We start from the raw sequence: 23,131 nt of genomic DNA on the forward strand, positions 1-23,131 counted from the left end.
GGGTCTCTTCTAGTCTTAGCCTGAAGCTCAGAATGTGTGTTTTATCTCTGGAAATGGATTTTGGCATTAGAAGCAGTTGAACCAAGGCTTTTTTTCTCTTTCTGCCCAAGCAGTTCCTTTCTCTCTATACTATATTTGTACTAGTCTGTCGTCAGGCTGATGATGGTCTGCGCATGCTCCAGGGTGAGGGGGGCATCCGAGACAGTCAAGTGACAGGGCGATGGGCGAGCAAGCTGGTCTTGCAGCAGGGGGCTGAAGTGGGTGAGTGGGGTGCATGAGTGAGCAGGACTTGCAGTGGCTGGGCGGTCTCAGCAAGGTGGCACAGTGGAGTGACTGAGCTGCAGATGGGAGGGGCCTAGGGAAGCGATTGCTTGGACAAGGAATAAGGTGGCGGGGCCTGCGGCAAGCAGTAACGGGTAAGGAGAATGTGAGGGAGCTTCAGAGGAGAGGGGCTTTGGTGGCAAGCAAAGTGAGCAGGGATGTCATCCCCTATTCCTTTTATTGCTTCCTACCAAACTGCAGGTTCCTCATAGAGCCCAGAGGCCAATTCTCATATAGATTTTGTATTCAGCTGTACATGTAGCCCCCTAGCAAAATGTAAGTCTACCACATTGTGTGAGACGTGTATGTATTTGGGGTGCTTGTTCCTTTTGGAATACTAATGATGTGCGGACAGAGGGTCTGCCCAGTCCTTTTGCCAATCTGGCCACAGCATTCTGGATTATTAAACGGAAGTTTTCCTGACACTTTTCAAAAGCCTGTAGCCAGGAACATATTACAGTGGGTGATTCCAGATTCCTCATGCAAGCAAAGTGTTCTGTCCACATGATCTCAGCATCAAAGTGCCAGACCATACCCCTCCCCTCATTTAACTCAGATTTACTCTTTCTGGGCGAAATCCAAGTCGTTTACAGAATTAAGCCCCATCTGGAAGCACCCACTGACATTTCCTTTCCCTCAAAAGTTTTAACAAGTGTGTGTGTGTGTGTGTGTGTGTGTGTGTGGAGCAGGAGGGAGAGCATTAGTCAGTAAACATGAGCTGGAAACTATAGAGTACCAAATAAATGAGTTTTCAAAGCTATACTCCCATTTTAGTAGAAATGGTCATAAAACACAATGTTAAGCATTGATTCAGACTTCTTTTTTTGTTGCTCTTATGATAAACTTCCAAATCCGTTGTCAAATACTGTGTCATATTTGAGGCAATTTCATTGCCAATGTTACCCCATTGTCTCCCCTTCTTGTGATACAGCAGTGAATCAGAGTCACTTCACACATTACACGTCAGAGGCAGTATGAGGGGGTGCTTGTTTTCGTGCTCTGCTTCAGGCATTTCCAGAGGCATCTGGCAGGAGTCTGGACACTGGATAAAAGCAGAAGGCTGAACTGGGTGGGCCTTTGGTGTGATCCTGCAGAGTAGGTGTACACCTAAAAATGCGAAGTGTGACTGCAACAAACACAACCTTTCAAACACAGCCGGAGCCATGTTGAACATAAGCTTAGCTGCAAACTCAAGCCTGCCTCTGTGTGAGAAAGCATCCCATCAGCGGATCATTCGGCTTCGTGAGATTGTGAGCACAGCTGGAAAGTCAGTATAACATTGAAGTGGAATTGAAGTAGCTCGAATGTGATCTGAGAATAGACTATGGGTCCCTGCAGACCGGTGTTTTATTTGCAGGAACATATTCTGCAATGTGTTCCCGACACAATAATAGTGCATAGGTGGTGGAGTTTCTCTGCTTTACTTTGCTCTGTGATGCTTCTCCCTCGTTGCCACACTCTTGCTGTCTGGAGGGGCTATAGCGCAACAAAAACAGGGGGGAAACTAAACCGAAACATTTATCAGATTTCAGCAGCAAGTGACCCTGCTTGGAAATGAAGCAGGTGCAAGCGGTATGCAAAGTGGGATCGAGTGCGACTGTCCTGAAACCGCCAAGAGCAAAAACCCCATAGCATGAATGCCCCATAAAAAGGAATCTGTAGGGGCCCTATGTTCTTTGGGGCTCCCTCCTCTGTGTTCACAAAATCACATGATTGTTATAGGCCAGAGGTGGGGAACCTTTTTAACCCTAAGGTGAAGCTGGGAAGCCACATTCCAGCAGTGGATGGTGTCACACCATCAAATTACACACCCAAAACATAATACCATGCACTTCTTAACACAAAACACCATCACACACAAATTTAACACACAGAGAGAGTTTAGGCCAAGGGTTTGTTCCATTATTCGTTATCTGCTACTACAGTGGTACCTCAGGTTAAGTACTTAATTCGTTCCGGAGGTCCGTTCTTAACCTGAAACTGTTCTTAACCTGAAGCACCACTTTAGCTAATGGGGCCTCCTGCTGCTGCCGCGTTGCCAGAGCCCGATTTCTGTTCTTATCCTGAAGCAAAGTTCTTAACCTGAAGCACTATTTCTGGGTTAGCGGAGTGTGTAACCTGAAGTGCATGTAACCTGAAGCGTTTGTAACCCGAGGTACCACTGTACGCATAAATGAAGCATCCTCACAGATCACTCTCCTTTCAAATCTACTTACATGCTGCAGACCTCACCCTACAGCAGGCCCTTCCTCCTTTTTTCCACTTAGGACTCCCACACATAGTCACAGCCAGGAAAACCAAGCGTGCTGTTTGCATCCTAGCCCACAGTCCCTCAAACAATGTCTCTATAAATTAACCAGAGAATCTCAGGGAGAAACTAGATGTGACATTAAAAGTTGTGAAACAACAGGTGTAATTTTTGTTGTTGTTTTTTTGCAATCTGTGTGAAGGCAATGAGATCTGGAGGTATATTAGCCAAAGTGAACAAAGAAACACATTAAGTGGGCAAGCAAATTAAATGTAATCCAGCCACAGCAAAGTGCTTTTAAATCCCACTGGTTCCTACAGAAGAATGAAGCATGTACATCTGGGTGTCCCACTGAAATCAATTATAGGGCCCCATCTGCACTATACATTTAAGGCAGGTTCATACCACTTCAAAATGACATGGCTTCCCCCAAAGAGTCATGGGAAGTATAGTTTGTTAAGGGTACTCTTTTCCCAGGGAACACTGGGTATTGTAGCTCTGTAAAAACTGAGCAATCTTTGCTGTGGAAGAAGGAGAAAGTGTACCTGTCTGTCCTATGGAACAATAATAATACTTTCATTTCGCTGCAGCCCTCTTATAAGAATTCTAAGGTCTCAAATATAAATTAAATGTTCATAAATGTGCAAGGCAAACACATACATAAGTATATAAACCATGTGTCTGAAATAGTACAGGAGACCAATCCTGAAGTCATTTTGACTCTCCCAAATTGACCTCAAACATTTCTCAGCAAGGAGTGAGGAAATGGGAAAGCCCCCCCCCCCACTGTCTTTTGCTTACAAATCCTGTCTTAAGGGTGTGTTTGTGTATGAATAGGGTGAGCCCGTGACCTGGATTCAGGAACTAAACTACGGTATTAACCATCACACACAAAATGGCCAGGCTGCCCAGGTAAAGCAATCCGTGACCATTATCAGGTAACCTGGAAAACAGGATTTCTGTTGTAGACCGCTTCCCTCTCTGAGGTATGTATGATGTTTTGGGGGGGTGGTCTTGAGCTACAGGGTGAGCAACTTCAAAAGTCTTTATAAAGACTTGCACACAATTGTTCTGGGCTCCCTCCTGTGTGTGGTGAGTGAGAACCCTGTTGCAACAGTCTAATACAGTGGTACCTCAGGTTACATACGCTTCAGGTTACAGACTCCGCTAACCCAGAAATAGTACCTCAGGTTAAGAACTTTGCTTCAGGATGAGAACAGATATCGTGCTCCGGCGGCGCGGCAGCAGCGGGGGGCCCCATTAGCTAAAGTGGTGCTTCAGGTTAAGAACAGTTTCAGGTTAAGAACGGACCTCCGGAACGAATTAAGTACGTAACCAGAGGTACCACTGTAAAGATCAGGCTTATTAGCTGCTTTGCTTCTCAATATTCTCTGATTGGCCTCTGTTATTTTCTGCTACTGATAGGGAATCCACTTAAGAACACTATACGGGCTCTTGGATACCCCATAAGGGAAAAGGAGCAGTTTTTTCTTATAACAGCCCCAAGAGTTATTGCGAAAGATTCCCTCACACCTGGCCCGTCAGATGACTTCTAGGGCTTATCCGGAGAGTTTAATTCATACCAGGGCTCACTAGGAGTCACTAGCAACAAATGTCCTTTCCAGGGCTCAGTCCTGCAAAATGTGAAATATTAACAAAGGCTTCCTCTGGATAAGGCACAGATTGATTTTCTCTCACTGCTGAGAGCCAAACTAGACTTTCGCTTAATATGCAGCAGGCAGCTCCGTAATGGAGAAGGCTCTCCATGCAGCCAGGAGGCTTTGTGGGGGAAATCCCCATCAATGCCAATTGACTTTTCCTTAAAATCTCCATTCCAATCCCAGCAGGGGAAGGAAGAGATTAGCCTCTCTGCTCTGCATACTGCCTTCCTTGTAAAGGGACCCTGTAAAGAACTGGTTAAGCAAGAATCCCCCATGCCTCCAATTATTTTAGGAAAAACCAGGTATGTAGCTGCCTGCAACATGTTAAATAAACATTTAATTGGGCTGCATCTAGTTAGCAGAAAGGGGCATAGATCAAAAAGAGATTTCAATAGGAGGCTGCTGTTGACTGGGTCTGGCCAACGGTCTGTCTAGATCTGTATCATCTAGGATAAGGAACATTTTTCAACCCATGGACTGAATATTAGTTGTGGATGGGGCCAAAGATGTTGACTCTTCACTTTCATTTCATGTCACTTTTAATCTGTATACCGCCTTTCTACGTTACTATACGTAAGGTGGTCTACGAGCTGAAGAAACAACCACACACCTTACAACAATCTGGTCCAATACCAAACAAGTCATAATAAAAAAACATAACTTCAAGATAAACCACTTACCATATATCAAACAAAGTAACATTCAAGAACCCATTAGAATGTAACAGTGCACAATAAAATTACTGGTAAATATCAGCAAACAATAATTAAACAGAAATTCACTCTTAACAATTACAGTGGTAACTCGGTTTTCAAATGTCTCAGAAGTTGAATGTTTCAGTTTTTGAACACCGTAAACCCATAAGTACTGTAATTGCTTCAGTTTTTGAACATACCTAGGAAGTTGAACATGTTCCGCAGCTTCCGCTGAGTGCAAGATCCTGAGGCCTAGCTGTTAGCTATTGAGGTTTCGATTTTCGAACGTTTCAGAACTCGAACAGTCTGCCAGAAAGGATTACATTTGAAAACCGAGGTACCACTGTACTGTATAGTAAAATAACTGCTAAACTATAACCAATAAAAATAACAGCAAGTCACAATGCATAAAATACCTCAATGCACACAAAGCCATGTAAAAGGATCAAAGTGAGAAACAAAGGCACACAACTTAAGGGATATTTTTTTTAATAAAAAAAATATTTTATAACTCCTCTGCTCTCTTCCCAGCTACTTCTGTTCTTAAAGCCATGGACTGGGAAATGCTTCTAGGTTGGAGGGTGGGGCAAGGCAGGTGAAAAAAGCAGTTGCCTGATGGCCAGCCACAGACTCTCTTCCTTTTGTACTGTAGGTTACATTCCAGTCACTCTTAAGGCGTCCCCCCCCCTTTCCATCCTGCAGGAAGCAGCAGCACCACCATTCAAGGGCACTTCTCAACTCAGCAAAGTTCTTAAGCAGGGCATGGAGCAGGACTGGCAATGGCTGTGGCCCATAGAAACTGCCCAAAAGGAAGGTGGACTGCATTTGACCCCTGGCCTGAAGTTTTCCACCACCCCTGATATACACTGACTGTCAGTTGCTCTCTAGGTATCCGAGAGGAGTCTTTCTTAACTCCACCAAGAGAGGGCTGGGGCTTTCTCTCTGCTAGGTTTGTGCAAAAGAATTAGCAAGGAAATGTGGGTGTCAGGAACGAGCCAGCAGTAAATTACACTGTGCAAGTTGGAGTTAACTCTTTTTTTTAGCAAGAACGCTATCTGCACAGGACTGGCAGGCCTAGTGAGCACAGCAACTCATCTCCAGGAAGTCTTGCCCCCATGAAGCAGTTGGTGAGATGGATAGTCCCCACCTCCCCACAGCTGCCTAAGTCCCCTCCTCTTCAGGGGTTTCCCCCAAGCAATCGGAGACTGCGTCTGTGAGTTACCAATCTCTCCTCTGTCCTTTTCATGCCGGTTCTGGTTCTTGGTGGTGTGGAGGAGAACTTGTCACAGCAGGAGGGGGAGGACACCCATGAGTCTTTCACCAGCTTGACTCTACCTCTTGGTCTCCATCTTCTCTGACCTCCTCCAAGCTCCTCTTCTGTCTCTGGTTCTGGACTGCTCTCTGCCACTGACTCTCCCAGCACACGAAGCCCTGTTACCTCTTCAGCTTCTGACACCTCCTCCTCCTCCCAGTCTTCTCCCTCTGACCACTCATCATTGTCCCACCACCACTTCCTGAGCACTTGGTGGTTTCCCATCTGGTTCCTCTGCATCCAAGCAGTCCATGACACCAGGCTGCTGTGAAACACTGTATGAGGGGTCCAAAAATCTGGATTAGTTCAAAATACTGCTGTAAGATTGCTTGTGCTTTACAGTGTGCCTGCAGCCTGGCACTGAGCAACATGAGCATATTTATGCAGGTGCAGACTGCCAACTTTATTGCAGATTAAATAAGCACAACATACAGCAAAGAGAGAGGGGAGCCTTAAAGTAATGTACTGCAGAGGAAGGGAACAAGGTAGCGTTCCTTAGTATGAGTGTTGCAAGATTGCCCCTGCCAGGCTCAGATCCTGGATTCTTGGCCTAAGCCAAGATTAAACCAGTTTCCCATATGTAACCCAGAAACTGTAGCTTTAAGAAACAAGAAGCTGAAACCAGACACATTAGTGGAGAAGAGGGAGCACATGGCTGGTGCTCAGGCCAATAAACCATGATTTAATCACCCTGACATTGTTTTGTCTGTACAGGGCAGGCATAGGCAAACTCGGCCCTCCAGATGTTTTTGGCCTACAACTCCCATGATCCCTAGCTAACAGGACCAGTGGTCAGGGATGATAGGAATTGTAGCCCCAAAACATCTGGAGGGCTGAGTTTGCCTATGCCTGGTACAGGGCCTTTGAAAGATAAAATATTTGAGGCAAAGCTTGTTGAAAAGACTGATGAGCTGGTGCAAAGGGTTAGGGCTCCTGTACATTTACCAGTTGTGGAGGGGGAAATGGAATATTTTTCAGCTCTCCTTTACAAGCCACACCTGCCAAAATTCCTTCATCTGCACCACTTTTTAAAAAATGTACTGCACTTTTCATTTACAAAGCCAAGAAAATTAAACTGCTTTAAAGCCAGTTTGGCTGTGGGGAGCTGTGCTTTTGGATGCTGACATATTTGTTATTTAGCATTTATATTACTGCAGAATCAGGCCTTTCAGCAGCTGAAGTCATAAGACTTCAAAAGTATTTTACTGCACATCAGAGTTCTAATTTCTGCTTACTATATTCTGTCAATATATTATGTTTTCTGCACTGCAAAATATTTTTTAAAAAAAAATTTACATCTCCCTCAACCATAATGTATTACTGCCTAGTATTGTTATTTGCTGAAATTTTGGTGGGTGGGTGTTTTTGATTTACTTTCTTGGCTGCAAAAAGATTCCAGCTGTCGACTTCCGGGAAGGCGCAACTGGTTAATGGCGGATTCCCTCCGAGCTCCGGAGGGAATCGGCTTAGCAGGGGCCTGGGTCCTGCCGTGCCGGCGACACAGGGGCCCTTAAAAACCACGGGCACGGAGCCCGTGGACATGGTGACTCGGCGGGCACCACAAGCGCCCTCCCGACTCGTGAAGGAGCCTTTTTAAAGGCTACAGATCGGGTGCCAGGGAGCGGCGTGGTGCTGTGAGTCCTCCGCTTCCCCTGCCGAGCGAAGCCGCATGCCATTCTTCGGTCAGCGCTGACTTCTTCCTACTAAATTTGGACTTAAAAGCAAGAACAACAACCCGTAATTTGAAAATTGGATTACAATATATTTGGCTTTGGATTTGGCACAAGCGGGGGAGCTGAAAAAAAGGAAGTCCGTCTCCCCCCTATTGTAAACAGCTCAAAGCAAGGACCTGTCAACTAAGGTTGCGGGAAGAGCTGCCGGGATTGGATAAAGATACAAATTCCACGGATTTAAAGGGACTAAGCTAATGTGCTGGAGGACTAGAGTTTATTTTGTTTGAATTAAGCACCACTTTTCTCAAGCCCGGGAGTAAACCGAGCTAAGAGCCTGCTGAGGATTCATAGAAACCTTTTGACAGCTGTCAAACTAGCTGTCAAAGTTGGAAGAACTGAAAGTTGAAACTTTAACCGGTTATATCGCTACAAAATATTGAAAACAAAGAAAGATTGTTACAAACAAATCTGACTTTTGGACCGGAGGGAAAAGAACATTAAGTAACCAGAATCCCTCTAGAGGGGATTCTTGGACATTACAAGAATGGAACTAAAACAGGGAATACAGGAAATACGTGCTGGCTTGGAAAAGCTGACCTCTCTCGTGGGAAAGTTGTTAGAGATGAATGAGAAAGGCCTTGTTTTGTCTACGAGCCCCTCAAACCCGAAGTTATCTGAAGATATACCAACTGAAATGGAAAAGGACTCGTTGTTCAAAACACAGGCAGCTGGACAAGAAGAAGAATTAAAGATTGAGGAAGAGAAGACATCTGCCAAGCAGGAGGAGCTGAAAGAAGGGATGGCTGAGATGACACAGAAGAGAAAAGAGAACTGGAGACCTGCTAAGAGGAACTTTAAATTGACCAAGGTGAAAGTTGGACTTACTGGGACATATAGATTTTTGAAACAGCGTTGGAGCACTACCTGTAAACAAGTAGGTCTCATTGGAAGAATCACAGTCAGCATTGAGAAAATACACCGTCGACCCTGGGTGTTAAGTATGAGAGACTTTCGAAGAAACCGGCTGAAAGGGACTGAGAGAGATTTGCGTGCCTCGGACGTAAGATCACCAGGCTAAAAAGATGGACTAAATGGATTTTGGTTAGGGATTGAAACCGGGGAGGGAGGGGTGGGACCTAACAGTCCGAAGGGGGTCTGTTTTTTCTTTGCTTTAGGAGTATAAAAATTATTGGTTTTTTATTATTATAAGAATGGGGAATCCGTGGAGGGGAAATAGTGGCAACCTTAGGAATGGTATATTTTTTTCTTTTTCCTTTTTTTAATTATTTTTTTTAGCTCTACTCTTACATTTTTGTTTCTTTTCTATATATAGGGTTAAGGTATATATTTTAATAAATGGCTAAGGTATAATAATGAATTAAAGTTTAACTCTATTATAAAAACTATCTTAATTAAACTAGGGTTAAGTGATTTTAAATAAACTATGTTTCAGGATATTAAGGGGAAAACTTGCTTGAATAAACAACTGAAGATGGAATACAATAAGGGGAGACGTGGGGAAGTCTTGAAAAGAAGTTAAGGAAAATGAGTCTAAAAGGTGGAAACCTTCTGTGTTGCTTTTCGTTTTCTTTTCTGGTCTTTTTACTTTTTTCTTACTTCTCTCTTTCTTTTCCGTTCTGTTATTTGTAACATTTTGAAAATTTAATAAAGATTATTATAAAAAAACCAAAAAAACAAAAAGATTCCAGCTGTCACAGTCAGCAGTGGCTGCACTTCCTCCACACATTTCGTAAGAAATGAAATGATGGTACATTGTACCCCAAAATGGAATGGACTTGCTTCACTGCATTGGGCCTTTATTTTTGGTACCTCAAAATTATAGGCATATTTATTTAACCAATTATAGGCATTATTTATTTAACCAGACAGCAGATCATCAACCTCAGAAGGGGATTAGGAGATGCCTTTGTTTTAAGTTGCTGGTCATAGAGAATTAAGGTGTTCTAGCTATTGAGTACTCTCCCTAGATTTGACATACTTTATCGCCCCAGTCAGGCATTGAGCCAGACCATCCCCTCTACTCCCAGCCTTCAGGGGTGCACGCTGGTCTTTCAAATGTCAACGACTCCCTGTCTGAGCCCCAAATTCGGTGCCTGTTGCCTCACGTCTTCTGTTCTGCTCAATTCACTACATCATAGCCCTGCAGCGCCCCCTAGGCTCAGCGCCCAGCACAGCAGAGCCAGTTGTATTGCCCTAAGTCCACCTCCACCAGCCTTTGTACAGGTTCCCAACTGCAGAGAAGCTTCCCTTCAGATTCTCCTTCAGACCTTCATGTTAAATGCACCCTCTCTAGTGGGGACATCATTGCTGGCTGCGGGCTTGCATGGATGACCGCCCCCCCCCCCGCACTGCCCTATTCACATATGTTCAAACTAAATGTCCTTTTAATATGGAATCTCTGCCGTTCAGATATATTTGAAGGTCTAACTGCAGCAGGTCTACTGCAATGAATGGAATATTTAAAATGATAACTAGAAGCCGAAACGTCAACTGTGACGTATAAAAAGTTTTCTTGTGATTTTCCATTCCGTTTGTTTGTTATCAGTTGTTATGCATTTACCAGTTCTGATGGATTTATTATAACTGTATGACAGAATGTTAGTAACAATAAGGAGCCTCAACTATGCCAGAAATAAACTGTCTGCTCATCAGATGGCTGGACATACTTGAGCTGCTAAACACCAACGAACCCTCTTGCTCATGAGACTCCTTAGGAGATGCGCTGCTCTGGGTGTTAGCCTCCCACCACCAACCAACCATCCACCACCTTTGTACAAACACCAGGCCTTCTGAGGTGAGAAAAGAGGTAGAAGTAGCACCTGGGGAAACACAGGAGAATTACAAATGGACAGCACAAAATAGGTGCCCTGTAAAATGTGAGCAAAGGAGGAACAGCCATCCCACCTTAAACGTCTTGTGTGGAGATATGGCTTCTCTGAGCCATATCTTCGTTCTACAACTTAGCCATTGCTCCATTAATCTTACTTGGCTACGAGTGGTCACCAAAGAAGAAGAAAAGACGACGACGACAGTGGGATACGTTTGCAGCCAGTTGTAGCAAAACGGAGAATGTTTAATGTGCAGCATGACTCAAGACCAGGTATGGTGGATCTGTAGCCTTCCAGATACTGGTTGGTGGAGGCCGAGGCTGAAGAGAGTTGGAGTCCATGCCTAGAGGGACACACTTTACTCATCCCTGTCCAAGGTACACCAAGTTCACCTCTTGGCCATCCTCAATTTGAAAAGCAGAGTGAGTATTTTTGACCACAGATTCTATCTTTTAGGGGAAGACAACCTTGGATCTGCTTATGGTTAAGAAGTCAACAGATGCACACTAGGTACTCAAATCACTTTAATCGTTCACATAAAATCCTCGCCAATATACAAACACCACAAATGAAGTTTTAACATGTAATAGGAAACAACAAGCACTTCTTTGGTGAGGAATGCAGCTCCTCCTTCCCTACAAGCGTGCAGATTCAAAGACCTACGGTAAATGATCAAAACTCATCATTTACCGCAATCAGCATTTGATTTTACCCTGGTGATGCTTCCATCTGAAGAGGTCCCCTTGAAGTATATACAAAACATCAGACACAGTACTATTTTTGTTTCTTTCTGGCTTACTGACCGGAGCCCTAGTGAGAATTGCTTGGTTCCTTGAGCATTTGCATAAGGGCAGGAGGGGAGGGGCTATGATAACTTGGAGATGGTGTCAGAAGCAGTGGCAAAATGCAGGACAAGAGTACCCTCTGTTGCTTTTCCTCAATACACGTGACCCTAGCGGCTTGTCCTGTGACATAAATGGCTAATACTGGTTGCTGCAGGGACAGGAGGGCATGGAGAGCGATGGTGGCTGTTTTGGAAAAGCCTGCTAGTGCAGAACAAACATGCAAACCCCAACCTCCATCAAGGGAATATTCAAACAGCCTAAACAAAATTTAGACTATAAAGCAAAAACATTCTGGGTCAGCTCCTTGGGAAATCGCTACTCCAGGCACACCCCAGGACAGGCAAGACAGTTTTCAATGCAATAAGAAGTCCTCTTTCAACCGCAAAAGTGGCGCAGAACCCAGGCATCTCACATGACTGAGCATTTGCCTTTCAGTTTATCCTTCTTGCGCTGCTGCTTGGATTTCTTACCGTCCACCTGGAGGCTGACGCTTCTCCTCTTCTCCAAATTCAAGAGCTCCTGGAAAAGCTCCTGCACGTTGTAGTTCATTTTGGCCGACGTCTCCATGAAGGAGCACTTCCACTTGGTGGCCAGGACCTCCCCTTCGCTGGCCTGCACTTCCCTCTGTGAGTCGTCGCTCTTGTTCCCCACCAACATGATCGGGACCTTCTGGATGTCTCCTTTGATCTGGCAGATCTGCTCGTAGATGGGCTGAAGCTCTTCGATGGACTGGCGGCTGGTCACGGAGTAGACCAACATGAAGGCATGGCCTTTGGAGATGGACAGTCTCTGCATGGCAGGGAACTGGTGGCTCCCAGTGGTATCTGTGATCTGAAGGGTGCAGATGCTCTTGTCACAGCTGATCACCTGGCGGTAGGTGTCCTCGACGGTGGGAATGTACGTCTCCCGGAAGGTTCCCCTCACAAAGCGGAGAACCAGAGAACTCTTGCCAACTCCTGCAGCTCCAAACACGACCACTCGGTAATCATTACTTTGTTCTGGCATATTGCTCGCTCGGCTGGAAACCAAGGAGGAGTTCTGTCTGTTTACATAGCCCCTTGGGGAGCAGGTCTGGAGAGAGAGAGAAGAGGGAAGGCAGAAACTTAGGCATAAGAAGCGGTTCCACAACGTTGCTGAATTCAACAACGCCCCCTCCCAAACCCTCCACATTTCAAGGAAGCAGCAGAGCCAAGTCAACCTCACACTTTCCACAGGCAGCCCTCCTATTAGCTGTGAAATATCTGATCCGCCTGCAGCTGTAAGGCGAAATAAGGTTATAATTGCCTATGCGAGTGGAGATCAATCTGCCCTCCTCATTAATGCTCTTCAGTCCCCAAGCAACAGAACGCCCTGCAGCTGGCGCAAAACCTTCAGGATCGCCCTTCCCCATTAAGCTAGCCTCAGCACACAGCTATTTTCATTTTCTGCTGTGGCGGGGGATGTTGTTGGCTGCGAATCCCAGGGGTTTGTCGCTTCCATTTCTCCTGTTTTCTGCACACGCCCACACCGGCTCTCAAGAAGCAACAGGCTCAACAATCCAGCTGCATTACTCAGAAGGACCGATGCAAATGAATACAGACAAGCCCAGCATGTTGCCTCCTGGCGTAATCACAGCTGCCAACAGGCAGGCAGGACAGCCCCCTTGAAGGTTTGACCCACCAACCCTGTCAAAGAAAAGCAACACCAGCACAAGCCTGCTATACCGCAGAGTTACGACCTGAATGGCCAGACAGGAAGACCGTGGAATTGTAACTATTATTTCACCTTCCCTCTGCAGTACATCCATGCAGGCATACCAAGGACCACAAATTTCCTGTGCTGTAAGTACTTAAGTTGGGAATATGCCCCTGGATTCTCAGCAGCATGGGATGTAAAATCACTAAAAAATTACTAATAATGAATTGCAAGCAGTCGCAACTCATCTTGTTGACATTCATTTTAACTAATTACAAGGAATTCTGGGACTACTGGAATAACAGTGCAATCCTAACCATGTCCATTCAGAAGTAAGTCCTGTTGAATTCAGTGAGGTTGCTCCCAGACAAGCAGGGTTAGGATTGCAGACTAATCCATTATCACAGGGGTCAGGGAACTGGGTCTCTCCAGATGATGCTGGACTACAACTCCCATCATCCCTGACCATTGGCCACACTGGCCAGAGCTGATGGGAGTTGGAGTCTAAAGTATTTGAAGGGCTACAGGTTCCCCACACCTGGGCTATCAGTTTCCTCAAGGTCTAGACGAGACGTTCATGGAACCATTCCATTCAGCCAAGCCAATATTCTCAGCATCCTGCAGACCTGCCATAAGCCATGGTGTTAAGCATTTGTGGGTAAACACTGCTGAATTCAGTGGGGCTTGCTTTCGAATAAGTACACACAGGATTGGGTTGTCTCAAGAGTATCAGAACCAGGTCTTTTATGACAGTTCTCACTAGTATAGAGGAGCACCACCTCTCTCTCTCTCTCTTTCTCTCTCTCTCTCTCTCTCTCTCTCTCTCTCTCTCTCTCTCTCTCTCTCTCTCTCTCGCTCCCCATGACAGCCATTTTGTGCTGTGCTGGCACCCACAGCACTTTTATCAATATGTGAATAACACCAACACCTCATTTTTAAAACAACAACAACAAAAATAGACTGATCAAAATACTTTTTGCACAGGAGATATTGGCTACGCTGTTTGCCAAGATGACAGAATCAAACTGTTGCTCGGGTTGGGAGAAATATTTCTACTTCAGGAAGTTTAGGCATCTGGGGTTTTCCCTTCAGTCCTGATTCTACCAGCCAAAAATCCAAGCAAAGAAGTCACAGATTTTCAAGCCTTCAGGGTGAATCATCTTTTGGTTCCTTTCCAGTGAGAAAATTCTGAAGGTAAAGTTATCAGAATGTTTTTCCATTAATTCATTTATTACTTGTGCCATTATTTTAGCGGCAGAATTAACATCTCTAAAAAAACATTGTACCATAGCATGTATTATTGGTGTACTGTGATCTTCAAATGAAGGGTACTATATAAATCTAATAAATAAAAGTAAAATAAAAATTTCACTATTAACAAGGCTAGGGATTACTGAATAACCAAACACCACATAGTTCAAGTTTAAATCTGCCAAAGCCCCTCACCAAGTTGATTTTCGTCTCCTCCTCCTCTGTGTTGTTTCCTCAAACAGCACGGAGGACAGCCAAGGCTTTTTGAAAACACTAGCATTGAAAGAATCAGAAGCACTTTTGCCAGGTGATTAGAAGAAACAGGGTTTTAGAAAGCAAGAATGCTAAAATGGAACAGAACAGGGAGCAGGGTGCAGGTGCTCCAGCTGTTTCTGTGACAGGGCCCCTGTGCCTTTAACAGCCACAGGACAGAAGGAAATTCAGCAGGTGATGTTTGCCATCACAACAACCACATTCTGAAAGCATTTCTTCTGTTGACCACACAACCTTCAAAGGGGTAGGAGGAGTCCAACCTACTCAAGTATCTCCTGGAGCTTGGAGTTAGTTTGGAACCCATGTGCTGATCATAAAAAGGTAATTCCCAGTGCTGCTCTGCCCCCGATATTTCCCCCCCGGCCAACTTCCTCTCCATGCTCTAGAAGCTGCCCATTGGGAAGATCCATGTCTGCCATTAAGCAAGCCCAACAGAGTCAGAAGATTTTGGACTTGGATCTGTAAGACCAGAACTCAAATCCTAGGGTGCAGTCAAGTTGCTGCTGTTTTGGTGTGCTTCGCACTTCCCCACCCTTCATCTGCTCACATCAGCAGGGCTTAAATTCATTTCTGTTTGTGTACACACCCAGGAAGTGTGGAAGTGGGTGTGGATGTCTTTCCCCTATGTAATGGTGTTCACACCTTGGCTAGAGAGAATAACGAACTGGTGGCTTAAGGAGTTTGAAGAACAACAAGCATCAAACAGTAGCATCTTGCAACAAAGTACAAGAGATATAGGCATTTTGGAGAACGTTGCCTGAAAACAGATTGAAAACTCAGCACTGCAACCACAGTGAGTGCACACCATAAACAAGAGTAGGAGCACAGCCCTAGTTTAGTACAATAGCCAATAGCATGTTGGACAGCACTCTCTAGAAACCTAGGAAGTTGCCTAATACTAGCTAGTCCAGAACCTAAGGCAGAGGTCTTCTCCATCACTTGCTATCTGATCCTGATAACTTGAGACATCTAGGATTGAACAAGGGACATTGTGCATGCAATTCATGTACTCTAGTCCTGAGCTATGATCCCTCCCCGCAATCTCTCTCTCTCTCTCTCTCTCTCTCTCTCTCTCTCTCTCTCTCTCTCTCTCTCTCTCTCTCTCTCTCTGTTCCTCCAGCTGAAGGAAAAGGCGTAACAGCAACCTACCTCACTACGTTGTCCTGTTGCAAGCAGGTTCCCAGCATCTGCAAGGAACGCCCCCACTCTTTAAACCTCTCAAGTTTGATTGGAATGGAGGCTTTTCTTCCAAGCAACTGTTGCGCAGGGCCGCTGCTCCGCCTAAGCACACACATATCCCCGCACACTTTATATGGCAGCGGTGAGAATCCCCCAAAGCGGGGACGTTGCCATGCGGCAGCCCGAGACCCTATCCCAAGGGGGGCGGAGGGGAGGCTGGATGATGACCCCACTACGCTGGCGAAGGCAAGTCTCGGCAGGATCAGCCACGAGAGAAGCGTCACGGTGGGACTCGGATTTGGGGAAACCAAAGAGGCGCGGATGCCTTCCAGAAAGCACTCCCTCTCCACCGGCCAGGAGGGAAGAATACCCCCCCCCAGGGCTCTCTTTCCCAGTCTCTAGGCAGCCAACGAGCAGGCCTGCCGGCAGCTCAGTAGCCCACAGGGGCGAGGCAGCATCCGAGCAGGAAGCCCAGCAACACGCAAACAAAAACACACAGAGGAGCAAAGCTCCCCAGGACTGTCATGACGCAGATTTTGTCATCCACCGATCACACACACACACACACCTCCCCCTCCCCAAAGTGAGGACCCCCCCCCCCCTTTACCTCGGTCTCTGGCTCTTCCAGAAGCCTGGGCGGCCAGCCTCTCTCGCTGCCTGCCGGGCGTCACCAGGAGAGGCACTCCCGGGAAACGCGCTCCCCTGCGCCCCGGCGGGGTAGCCCGGGCAGGGCGGCGCCATCGCGCCCAGGGAACCCGGCGGCCTGCCTCTCCCCTAGTGCTGCTGCTGCCCTGGAGCTCCCCAGTTGAGTGAGTCCTCGATGGCGGCGGAGGCAGCAAAGCGTCGCCCCGGTGGAGCTTGCTCAGCCTAATAACCCTTTTCCAGAAAGAGCAGCCCGCTTCTTTCCCCGCCCGGCCACTCTCACGTTCCAGCCGCGCGGAGCATCCCACCGGGGAACGTGGAGGACAATGGCTGAAAGGCGCCCAGCGCGGGGGAGGAGGCGGCTTTCCCTTTCCATCGAAAGAGAACGAGCGCGCCCCAGTTTGTTGGGCGGGTGGGGGCTTGTTTTTGTCTCTTTTTTGGCCGAGGAGTTTTCGGGGGCTGGCTGTTTTTCAGGGAAATAAACAAGCACCACCAGCAGCACGCTCTTTGCAATGGAAAGGAATTGCTCTTAAGATCTCCAGGGCTACTCCGAGTGAAAATCATTAATCTAGCATCTCCACACAGGTGACAGCCCCCTTCCCCCACCTCCACTGTGCAGCATCTCTTGCGCTGCACCTGTTGAATTTCCGCTTTGTCGTTAAAGATATTTAGAGTCACGGCCGGAAAGAAAGGAAAGGGGTGGGGGAGAGCAACCTCTTTGTTTCAGAGCTCGCCCTCCACCTGCAACTTTTAGGTAAAGGCACACACATTTCAAAGCACTTCCATACGATACGTGCTACCCCGAGTCCTTGCAAGCGCAGCTGCACATTCGCCAATGGTGGACGGTGGGGGAAGAAACCTTCTTAGCTTTAGCAAAGCTTTAAACACAAACGTGCCCACACGCGATAAATAACAACAGACTTCTGTGGTGGAGTCTTAGTGATGCATGGAGAGTGTTTGTGTTTAAAATATTGATAAATCCCATTTGGGTAGCTGACTGCCATTCATTCATTCATTTTATTTTGTCAATGACATGCCACTAGTGAGACAGCTCCATTTCCCTTGCCACATCTCCAACAATGATATACCACTAGTGGGAAATCCCAATCTCCCTTCTGTCCCACATTGACTATGAACTTGATTTTCCCTGCCTTCCTTCTTCTCCTTTGAGTTATACAGCGCTGCACTCTCAGGGCACACTCTCCAGAATTTACAGAATTGCATGGGTTGAGGTTTGCAATACCTGCTTTTTGAATGATCCAGCAGAACCTCAAGATCCTTAGACAAAAGCTTGGAGCCAAAGACATGCACTTAGAATTAAAGAATATTGAGGAATAGGAAAAGAATGTTGAGCCCAGGTTTGAGTACCAGAACTGAATGGAGTTCTTCTACACACACACACACTTGGATTTATTCCAAAGTTCTTCCTTTCAGCAGTGAAATTTAGGAGTCATTTTATTGTTGCTGTTGTCAAACTATTGGGAGTCAGAAATATCTGCCATATCTTCTGCAAATTGTCCCCGTCTCTACCGTTAGGTACAGATCTTGCCATTCCTGCATAGATCATAGAACTGTAAAGTTGGGAGGGGCCATGAGGGTCATCTGGTCCAACCCCCTGCAATGCAGAAATCTTTTGCCCAATGTGGGTCTTGAACCCACAACCCTGAGATGAAGTTGTGGGTTCAACTCTACCAATGGAGCTATCCCAGCACTACTTACGGCAGAAAGTAAAGAGAGACAGAAAACAGGTGGGGTGGGAAGGGAGGCGAGATGAGTGGGAAAATGTGTCTTTGAGTATGTACAGCTTGGGAACAGGTGGAAATGAGATTTTAGTGGAGAAGCCCAAGGCCAGACACAAAAAGGCTGCTGCCTGCAAAGTGCTGTGCATGGCATAGGGTTTTGGAGGGGCTGGTGATTGGTCCCAGCGGTGTCTTTACTCTCCCCCCCCCCGATATTATATCTGATGTCATCTGTAAGCTGTGGGCATGGCTTGGCCAAAATGGTCTTGTGGGCCACATGAGGAGACCTGGCAAAATTAATTAGGGCTGGAGATTCCCCTTTCCACTGATTTAGGAATTTGAATCCCACCATGCTGAAATGGAGGCTCCCTTCTTTCATTAGCAGCAATATGCCTCCTAATAAAAAGGCAAGGAAGGAGGCTTTTGATACTTTAGTATTTAGATTATCTATGCCTATAAAAGCTGCATGATGACCAACCCCCCCCCCCAAAAAAAAACAACAACCAGGGCGCAGCTTTTCCCAGTATGAGGACGCCTTGATGAAGTGATCTGCCCCCTGGCATTTCTCCCTGCCACTCAGCTCTTACAGACAACCCTAGATACTACCACAAATCAAAGCAAGATTTTTCTCCCCCGCCTGAGCTTGTGGGAGTCCAGTGCTGCTGTCAAGCAGTTTATTTCCCCTTGACTCATACTCATGGTTATTTATTTGCATCTAAAAAGCAGACCAATTAATTACAGTCTGTATCTTGGCTTTTATGCTGTTTCCCAGCATTTATTCTTTAGGGCAGCTGCAGTTTTGAAGTTGCTGTTTCCCCCAGAGAGTGGAGATGCTGCATACATAAGCCTCTCCCCCACCCCACAAAGATAGAAAGAGGAATTCTTTCTAGTTCTACTTTCATATGAAGCTACTTGAGGAATGCTGAGATCTAGGCGCTGCTGCTGCTGCTGCATCATCATCATCATCATCATCATCATTATAACAAGACTTCTATAGCATTTCATTTATAAAATCTCTAAGTGGTATACATTAAATGGTACCAAAAATATCATTAAAAATAGCAATAAAAGCAGACTTTTAAACAGCAGGCGCAACAAAATGATAGAAATGATGATAAAATCCATGTACATAATAAAATTACATGTCTGGTTAGGCTTTAAAGAAGCGCAGCTGCCTCTGTGGTTGAAGTCCTTATTTTCAAGCTTTGTACCATCCGACGTTGGGTGCTGGGATTGCTTCATACCAGCCCTTCGCCTATGCCTTTAACCATGGGTAGGCAAACTAAGACCCAGGGGCCAGATCCGGCCCAATCACCTTCTCAATCTGGCCTGCGAATGGTCCTGGAATCAGTAGAATGTGTCCTTTTATTTAAAATGCATCTCTGGGTTATTTGTGGGGCCTGTCTGGTGTGTGCTTTTATTTAAAATGCATCTCTGGGTTATTTGTGGGGTATAGGAATTCGTTCATTCCCCCCCCAATATAGTCCTGCCCCCACAAAGTCTGAGGGACAGTGGACCGGACCCCTGCTGAAAAAGTTTGCTGACCCCTGCTTAACACTAGGTGAAGAACTACACGCATGAAATGGATTACAGTGGTACCTCGGGTTACAGACGCTTCCTTCATGTTACAGATGCTTCAGGTTACAGACTCTGCTAACCCAGAAATAGTACCTCGGGTTAAGAACTTTGCTTCAGGATGAGAACAGAAATCACGCTGCACTGGCGTGGCAACAGCGGGAGGCCCCATTAGCTAAAGTGGTGCTTCAGGTTAAGAACAGTTTCAGGTTAAGAACGGACCTCCAGAACGAATTAAGTTCTTAACCCGAGGTACCACTGTATATACATATAAGATGAAACCATGGTAGGTGTTTGTAAGGTGAAAAAGCAGACAGCTGGAAGAATGGCTTAATGGCAAGTGAAGGATGTCAACTGGAGACTAAATAAGAAAGGAAGCAGCTATGGGGAACTATCTTGGACATATGATTGCAACGGGAGTGGGAAATCTGATTTGAAGAAATTGTATTAAATTAAAGTAATTTGGTTTGATTTGTAATAATTTTGAATCATCATCATCACCACCATCATCTTAGATACAGAGAAGAAGCAGGACCAGGTAAAACAAAACAAAACAAATGGCTTTCATTGGTTGCCAGTGTAATTGGGAAGAAACCTCTGACTTTTGCATGGCTCAAATATAACCTACTGTACAAAGGTAAGAACCACATCTGTGACTCTGTTTGCTTTTGCTTCTGGTCTCCCCCATCACTGGCATGTGGCCCTCAGAGTTTTACTCATTAGAGAATGCAGCCCTTGAGACAGAAAATGACCCCTCTCCCCTGGTTTCTTCCCATTCAGCTTGTGAGCACTGGGCTCTCAAACGTTGCTTTGTCTGTGATCCTTGTGGTATATTGCAGAGGCTTCAAGAACATAGACATTGCTGCATCTGAAACATTGTGGATTGACTCATACCTTTCAAGCACGTGCGACACTGCGGGTTTGAGTCTTTCTCCCACCGCCCCTTATTGACACAGGAAGCTCTTTACCAGGTGTGTTCTTGGATCGGCCCACCTCTTCTTCTGAATTTCACCAGCTCTGTTGATGGTGATAGTCTCTAAGAGTTGTCTCTCGAGACAAAACTGAATTTCTATAGGGAAGAGCTTTCAGTGCAACTCTGGTTGGGTAGCAACCAGTTTTCTGCAGAGAGAGGGGAAAGTTCCTGGAAATAATATTGAAAAGACAACCCAAGTGATGGGTAGAAAATTGAAACTGGAAACTAGAGAAGAGTCCCCTTTAACAGCTGGGATACAAGAGAAAATATGTAACTGGAATTTTACCAGCATTTTATTTTGAAGTATGAGCCAGCCTGGCCCTGTTAAATTTCCACGACGTATAAAAGGAATAGACAACAACCACAGGAAAATGGCCCTAAGAGAGTTTTCATTTTTATAATGCAGTTTTGAAAGCATTCAAAAGCTGGCAGAGCTTCCTGAATATTGCCTTGTTCGCCATGCCTGCCCTCCTCTCCACTCACCCAAAGCCATCAAGCAGATTAAATTAAAGTCCAACTTCATCCAAAGATTAATCTTTTGAGAGAGATTTCTCAGCATGATTAATGGAAAAAAACATGGGTTTAAGAATCCACTCTCTCCACATGATGAGCTAAAATGAAAGAGTCCAAGACCAGCTGCTGGACAGGTAGATGAGATGAAGAAAGTTGTAACTCCTTTTGCAAAAACAGAGAGTGACCAAAACTGAAGAATATTAGGGGGAAATCTTATACAGCAATGGATATGTCCTCAGGGATGGAGGATAAATTTGGTTTTTGTTTGCATTTTAAGGAGAAACTACTTAATTTGCACTTCTCAAACCAATCTGCAAACTGAAACACAATTATTCTTTGAAACTTACATTTCCTCAAATTTTGTGGTGCAGTTGTCCAACCACACAATGTGCACAAAATTGCATATATATTAGGGGGAAGTGTGCACAAAATACATGCCTTAGTGAAATTAACATACACAAAAATGCATTCAGTTAGAAGAAATTGTTTGCAAAATGTGTAAATTAGTCAAAACTGCATCTAAAAATGTGTATATTGGGAAAAACCTGCAGTAAAATGTTGATGAAATTTCATGAGTTTTTTTTTTAATTTAAATTGCAAAAACATGTTACCCTTCTCTACAACAAAATGAAGTTTGTTATCAAGTAAATGTGTTTAACATCAGGTCAGCAGAAGCCAGGACTACTTTTCCCCCTGTAATCAAGATGGTGCAGCCATTTAAGTGAGTTTTTTAAAGGGGAAACTGCGTATGCTAAGAGTATATCTTCCTTTTAAAAAAATAATAATAATACTGTAATCAGGGTTGGCCATTTGTTTGTGGGGAATATTTGCTCTAATGTATCAGAAACGTGGGGATAGTTTTCATTGTAAATAATGGAATGGGTGTGGGTGGGTGTGAAATAAAGAAATGTTACTTGTGTGCTTCACAACATGGCTGTCTAAGGCAGGTCCCCATATGTCCGTTTAAGTCCATAATCTAAAATAATCCAGCTGCACCACTGGGAGATGCCAGCATGGATAACGTGCAGGTGTGGTAGATTTGTCGTCTAGCAACCTGAGTCTAGAGAGTCACAGATTCCTCATAAAGCAACATATCTGAAGCTCAAACACTTCCATGACAAAGGAGCCCAAAGTTTGCAATAATTTCAGAGAAGAAGCTACGACTCAATCTAGCAGTGGGGCAAAAGGAGAGAGGGAGGGATAGAAAGATGGGAGCCAAATCACCTCTCCGATTCTGAAAAGCCCATCAGAGCTGGGTTATGAAGGGTGTCGTGAAACCAAGCTAGACAGCTTCATCTCTGCCTGGTTTAACATTTTAAAAAGGAGGAGATAGGAGGACAGGCAAACAGCCAATATGAAACCCTTTCCTGGAAAGGCCTGCTCAGGGGAAACTGTATGCTAGGCCTAGTCAGAACGCAGGCAAAAGACTGATTCTCAAGCATGCACCCCTTTGATATGCGAGACATAAAGCCAGGCTGGCAAAAGACGTCACTGCAGCAGCTAATATATGCTCAATAAGTACTCCCACAGCACAGGGTGAGTATGTGGGATTTCCTTAACTACAGAGAGGAAGCAGTACTTTTTACTTTTTGTAATTTTTTGTGAGGGGGAACGGGAGAGTTGAGATGATCTTCTGAAAGGCTTTGGTTTAAATTGTTCAGTATCCATCCTCCGTTTCAAAAAATAAACTAAACCGGGAATGGGAATG

At 45.3% G+C, this 23,131-nt stretch overlaps 1 protein-coding gene and 1 long non-coding RNA gene across 5 annotated transcripts; one reads left to right on the forward strand and one right to left on the reverse strand.

Moving 5' to 3' along the window:
- The first annotated feature begins 9,642 nt into the window (after nt 1-9,642).
- LOC309372379 lies at nt 9,643-11,822 on the forward strand. The gene is made up of 2 exons (XR_014169481.1): nt 9,643-10,702; nt 10,745-11,822. It is a non-coding gene; the product is annotated as an uncharacterized lncRNA (long non-coding RNA).
- DIRAS3 (DIRAS family GTPase 3) lies at nt 11,271-16,876 on the reverse strand. 4 transcript variants are annotated; one of them, XM_081915889.1, is made up of 2 exons: nt 16,589-16,876; nt 11,271-12,675 (listed from the first exon to the last, which is right to left on the reverse strand). In XM_081915889.1, the coding sequence occupies exon 2, from the start codon at nt 12,607-12,609 to the stop codon at nt 12,013-12,015; it is 597 nt and encodes a 198-aa protein (XP_081772015.1). In that variant the 5' UTR covers nt 12,610-12,675; nt 16,589-16,876; the 3' UTR covers nt 11,271-12,012. The 4 variants fall into 4 exon arrangements, with proteins under 4 accessions (XP_081772015.1, XP_081772016.1, XP_081772017.1 ...); XM_081915890.1 differs by lacking the exon at nt 16,589-16,876 and adding an exon at nt 15,952-16,479; XM_081915891.1 differs by lacking the exon at nt 16,589-16,876 and adding an exon at nt 14,252-14,377.
- Nucleotides 16,877-23,131: the final 6,255 nt, after the last annotated feature.

The sequence above is a fragment of the Podarcis melisellensis genome (genome assembly GCF_964234715.1).
Source record: "Podarcis melisellensis genome assembly, chromosome: 6".
In the NCBI taxonomy this organism is placed as follows: domain Eukaryota; kingdom Metazoa; phylum Chordata; class Lepidosauria; order Squamata; family Lacertidae; genus Podarcis; species Podarcis melisellensis.